At 38.9% G+C, this 6,000-nt stretch overlaps 1 protein-coding gene across 2 annotated transcripts in view; it reads right to left on the reverse strand.

Moving 5' to 3' along the window:
- Positions 1–5,564, reverse strand: part of HAO1 (hydroxyacid oxidase 1) — a 29,776-nt gene extending 24,212 nt beyond the window's left edge. The window contains exon 1 of one of the 2 annotated variants that reach the window (XM_075863058.1): positions 5,371–5,564. In XM_075863058.1, the coding sequence (XP_075719173.1) occupies positions 5,371–5,507 (137 nt within the window). In that variant the 5' untranslated portion in view covers positions 5,508–5,564. The remainder of the gene's footprint in view (positions 1–5,370) is intronic. The other variant, XM_075863057.1, reaches the window with a different exon arrangement.
- Positions 5,565–6,000: the final 436 nt, after the last annotated feature.

The raw sequence follows: 6,000 nt of genomic DNA on the forward strand, positions 1-6,000 counted from the left end.
CTCAGTACAACTTTTAAAATGCCTTAAGGGGTGTAGTTTCCAAAATGGGGGTGACTTCTTTGGGGTTTGTTTTACTATATGACCTCAGAGCCCTGCAATTTGGGGCAAAATCACCAAAATAGGCCTCAAATGCGCTTGGTGCTTTTTAATTTCTAAGCCATGTTATATGACCAGGCAAATGATAAATGCCTTGAGGGGTGTAGTTTCCAAAATTGGGTTACTTCTCGGGTGCTTCCACTGAACTCCGGTACCTAAGGAAGATCTGCAAATGTGACATGGCGCCCGAACACGAATCCAGCAAAATCTGCATGCCAAATAGCGCTTCTTCCGTTCTGAGCCCTGCCGTTTGTCCAAACAGCAGTTTATGACGACATATGGGGTATTGCCGTACTGAGGAGAAATTGCTTTACAAGTCTTTGGGTGCTTTTTTTCCTTTATACCTTGTAAAAAAGAAAAAATTCAACATTTTATTAGAAAAAAATGTTTATTTTCATGTTCCGGCCTTATTCCAATAAATTCAGCAAAAAACCTGTGCGGTCGAAATGCTCATTATATGCCTAGATAAATTCCTTGAGGGGTGTAGTTTCCCAAATAGGGTCACTTTGGGGGGTTTCAACTGTTTTGGTCCCTCAGGGGCTTTCGAAATGCGACATGGCATCCAAAAACCATTCTAGCAAAACGTAAGCTCTAAAAGCCAAATAGCTCTCCTTCCCTTCTGAGCCCTGCCGTGTGTTCAAACAGTAGTTTATTGACACATATCCGGTATTGCCGTAATTGGAAGAAATTGTCTTTTTAATGATTTGGTGCTTTTTCTCTTTTATTTCTTGTGAAAATTGAAAATGTTTAAGTTTTATATGAAAAAATGTAGATTTTTAATTTCACGGGCTAATTCCACTAAATTCATTAAAAAAACTGTGGGGTCAATTTGCTCACTATACCCCTCTATAAATTCCTTGAATGGTGTAGTTTGCCACATGTGGTCACTTTTAGGAGGTTTCCACTGTTTTGGTCCCTCAGGGGCTTTGCAAATGTGATATGACACTGAAAACCATTCTAGAACAATTTGAGCTCCAAAAGTCAAATGGTGTGCCTTCCTTTCTAAGCATTGCCGTGGGTCCAAACATCAGGTTATTACCACATATGGGGTATTGCCATAATCTGGAGAAATTGCTTTTCAAACATTGGGGTGCTCTTTCTCCTTTATTCCTTGTAAAAATTGAAATCTTCTATGCTTTATTGGAAAAAATTTAGATTTTTATTTTCACGCCCTATTTCCACTAAATTCAGCACAAAACTGTGGGGTCAATAAATTCCTTGAGAAGTGTAGTTTGCCAAATGGTGTCTTTTTGACGGTGTTTCTTCTGTTTTAGCACCACAAGACGTCTTCAAACCTGATATGGTGTCTAAGATATATACTAATAAAAATTAGGCACCGAAATCCAGTAGGTGCTTCTCTGCTCCTGAGGCCTATGTTTGAGGTCTAGGGCCACATGTGGGATATTTCTAAAAACTACAGAATCTGGCCAATAAATATAGAGTTGTGTTTCTCTGGTAAATCCTTCTCTGCTACACAAAAAATTGATTCAATTAAAATTTTGGCAAACAAAATGAAATTTGTAAATTTCACCTTAACATCTTTATTCCTTGTGAAACGCCTAAAGGGTTAAGAAACTTACTAAATGCTACTTTGAATACTTTGAGGGTGCAGTTTTTAAAATGTCGCAAATTATGGGGGTTTTCTAATATATTAGGCCCTCAAAGTCGCTTCAGAACTGAACAGGTCCCTAAAAAAATAGGTTTTCGAAATTTTCATACAAATGTGAGAACTTACTGCTAATGTTATAAGCCTTGTAACGTCCTAGAAAAATAAAAGGACGTTCAAAAAACGATGCCAATCTAAAGGAGACATGGGAAATGTTAACAAACAACTATTTTGCTAATTTTCTCAAAATTTTGGTGTTTTTCACAAATAAACGCTGAACGTATCGACCAAACTTTACCACTTACGTAAAGTACAGTGTGTCACGAGAAAACAATCTCAGAATCGCCCTCAGAAAAAGCATTCCAAAGTTATTACCAGATAAAGTGACACGTCAGATTTGAAAAAATTGGCCTGGTCCATAAGGCCAAAACAAGTTGTGTCCTCAAGGGGTTAAAGGAGTTGTCTTATCGAGATATTCCCTTTACATAAAGTATGCCCTATTAGGCTATATGAACGTCATATAGGGGGTCTTCTGCTCAGGACCCCTTCTATGATCCAGAGCGGAAAGCAGATAGTGAAGGAGCTCCTGCTTTGATGGATCTAGACCATCCATGTATTTTATGGTCTTCCATTCATCTGAATAGATAGCATGTAAAACTACATACCCCCGGCAGATGCAAGAAAAATGTATGGTCAGCTGGAGATTTGCCTGTTGATCAGGAGTTAGACCCGTAGACATCGTCAGACCACCAGGGCAATTGTGTTTAGGGAAGGAGACACAAAGAGCAGTCCCCACTTTTTTCCAAAATTCTGAAATCTCGCTTTCTTGCAAATTCGGAAGTTTATAAATTATTCCATAAAGGAGAAATGGACAGAAAGTGAGTGATTGAAAATATCAGTTTGATTTCTTCCCAAACTCTGAAACATAATATATTAAGGATAATTTTTACATTTTGATTCTCCCAAGATGTCAGATTCCAAAACCTGAAATATATTTTGGCATTGAAACAGCGAAGTTCAATGTACAGTATGTTTAAATTACACATTATGCAGATAAATTGTTATTTTATACTCTTTAGAATGCATTTACAACACAATTACAGCTAATTGCCTTCTTCTACAAATTTTATGTGAGCATAAAATAGAGAGACCCATTTCAGTGTCATTTTTATGACGTCTTTACATTTTAGCTAATTCCCCACACTCACTAAAGATAAGTCACTAGCCATTATGTAATGCCTAAATAATGGCACTGGAATTCCATCCATAATAACCTGACATAGAACCTGACTTTTTTTTATTTCTAAGTTTATTAAAGTGATGTCTTCTCTTCTATGCATAAATCAAGAGCTGCAAACATAATCACCACACACACATATTGGTCCATGTCCAAAAATATACAACCCTTTAAAGAGGTTGTCCGGGTACAGGACGTTTTGTTTATACTTGTGACCTATTTGCAGGATAGGTCATCAGCATATGATCGGTGGGGGTCTGACACCCAGACCCCGCACCGATCAGCTGTTCCGGCTATGCAGTGGCCGGTGTCAGAAGCAGACTGCTCCATATATTGTATAGCAGTCCTGCTGGGTTACTGCAGCTCTGCTCCTATTCACCGAAATATGTGATTTCTTCAGATTTTGTAGTGAATTACATGTATCAATAGTGTGCATGCAGTTCTGCCACAAATTTCCAAGTTTTTGGATCCTATATTTGGCCATGCTGTTTTTACAGGTAAACCGTGTTTCACCTGTAAAAAGCATTTGGCCGAAAACCGCCTCCATTGAGCCATGGTAATTTGTGGCAAAATCCCATGCACTTTTTGATCATGTGGCACACTACCGGTATGTGTGAATACACCCTTATAATACCTCTTCATGAAAACTCTTACATTTAAATGTTCACTGCTATCTACTTTTCATTAATAATAAGTTAACTTTAGCAAGTCTGTTATGAATGTATTATGTCTGTGAATGTTTTTTTATGTAGGCATAACAGGACTGTTTTTTTTAAGTGTACAGTATACAGTGTACATATGCCTGAAACTCCAGCTCTGCTCCTGACATCACTGTCCATATATGGACAGTGATGTCAGGGGAAACCCCAGAACCAGAGTCCCAGAGTGCTAGTATATGCTCTGCTCCGGAACTCTGGGGTAGCCCCTGACATCACTCTCCATATATGATGTCAGTGATGTGAGGGCAACCCCAGAGCCGAACTCCCGGGCAGAGCGGTACTAGCTCTCTGCCTGGGATTCCATCTCTGCTCCTGACATCACTGTCCATATATGGACAGTGATGTCAGGGGTTCCCCCAGAGCCGGAGTTCCAGAGCAGAGCGCTACTAGCACTAGCTAGCTAATAGCGCGCTCCTCCTTCAGATTTCTCTCTCCTCTCCCGAGGGAGCCACGGTGCCCCGTGGCCACAGATGACAGTCTCAGAGGGCGCATACGACCCGTGGGCCGTGTGTTTGAGACCCCTTGTTTAATCTATGTCTATGCAGGATATTTGGAATTCTATATAAAAAAAAAACAGAGCTCTGAACTACTATAAAGATGTATTATGGAATTAATCAGCACAAAATGTGAAACCTATCTAGAAAAAAAAATGGTATGTATTCATGGGTGGACATTCCCTTTAACAACTTTCTACCAAGCGCCGTTATAGTATGTTGCAGCTCGCATTTCGTTTCTGAGAGCTGCCATACTATTATGGCACAGTGATGTGCAGGCACAGAAAGTGTGCCCACGCCATCTAAGGGCTGGGATCGGATTTAACTCACATCCCGGCTGTTTAACGCTTTTGCGATAGCGACCATGGCGCATCTGCGCCCCCGTCATATGATCGCTAAGTGCCATTGGGGTTACTTTTGCAGATTTTAACCTGTCTGCCATAGCTAAGTTCCTATTAGGCCAAAGCATTTCTAAAGCAATCTCAACTTAAAGTCCCCTAATGGGACTCATTAAAAAATTAAAGTGTAAAATGTTAAAAATGTTAAAATAAAATAACCCCTTACAGAAAAATTATTTTATTTAATATCACTTTCTTGTTGGCCGGTAGACCCACTTTACTGCTTTGGTATTAACAGCTGTATACAGTATATTCTTTGGCTGGTGCCCTACACTGTGTATTGTACCAGGCCAATAAAATGATGTGCTTTTTGCAAGTGCGTTTTCCACCTGCGTATTTTAATTGGCTTTAATATATTATTTGGACATTTATCAAAGACTGTATGCTATTTGGATTCAGTTTTGCTGTGTACCATTTTGTTGTAGAGTCGTCCAATTCTTAAGGGTTTAAGGCAGTGTTTCCCAACATGACTGACAGCTATGTCACATTTACAGTAGGTATGATGTAGTTCTAGGGGTTTCCCATGAGGAGAAAATTTTGTCAATGGTTTCTCCAGGGTAAAAAAGGTTGGGAACTACTACTTTAAGGTGTGGAAATTCTCCGGTCATCGAGTGCATACTGTAAATACCTAAAAGAACATGAAAACAGACACAACCCACAATTTCAACACTGAGTACATAAAACGTATCAAACACTACACATTCTGTAGTATATAATTCAGCCATAGTTGTATAAAACCATAAACCTCTACTATGAGAATATCAATGATTTCTAAAAACAAAAACAACAGGAAAGAAAATCAGTTAATATTACGCCTTACCTTGAAAATGCAGCGACATTATCGGCTAAGGTTTGTTGATTTTCTGCCCCCGATTGATAATAATCAAATACAGATTTTTTCAGAGAACTTTTTGCATGTTGCTCAAAATCATGAACAGTAATTGGTTTTGCAGACATTTTGAGTCGGTGTGTCTGCAGTGTCACCGAGCCTTTACTCTGGGATATTTGGTGTTTGCTGATGCAATATAGGGTGGAAGATAATAAATAACTATTACTGTGCCATGTTTACATGACCTATGACAGTGCTCCCTGTAAATGTATAAACACCAGTTCACATATACACTACTTTTAGAATGGACTTTCTCCTTCACACAGAATTGGGACATTTACCACTTGCAGCTTGTATCCTGGCTTTTCAGGTTTTGCTTATACGAACATTATTATCTAGTTTAATATTTAACGGCATTGTGAAAGTTTTGAGAAAGAACAGTATGTGCACCTGTTCCTTGTGTCTTAGCTGAGAAATAGAAGTTGACATGTACCACCTAGGATGAATGGTGTTTTTTTTAACCATGAAGACAATAAGTAAAATTAAAGGAGTTTTCCCATATTCCAGTTTACCTCCGTCTTATGGCTACTGCTTCCCTCAACTTACTGGGTTGCTGCTATG

The sequence above is a fragment of the Rhinoderma darwinii genome, chromosome 4 (assembly GCF_050947455.1).
Source record: "Rhinoderma darwinii isolate aRhiDar2 chromosome 4, aRhiDar2.hap1, whole genome shotgun sequence".
In the NCBI taxonomy this organism is placed as follows: domain Eukaryota; kingdom Metazoa; phylum Chordata; class Amphibia; order Anura; family Rhinodermatidae; genus Rhinoderma; species Rhinoderma darwinii.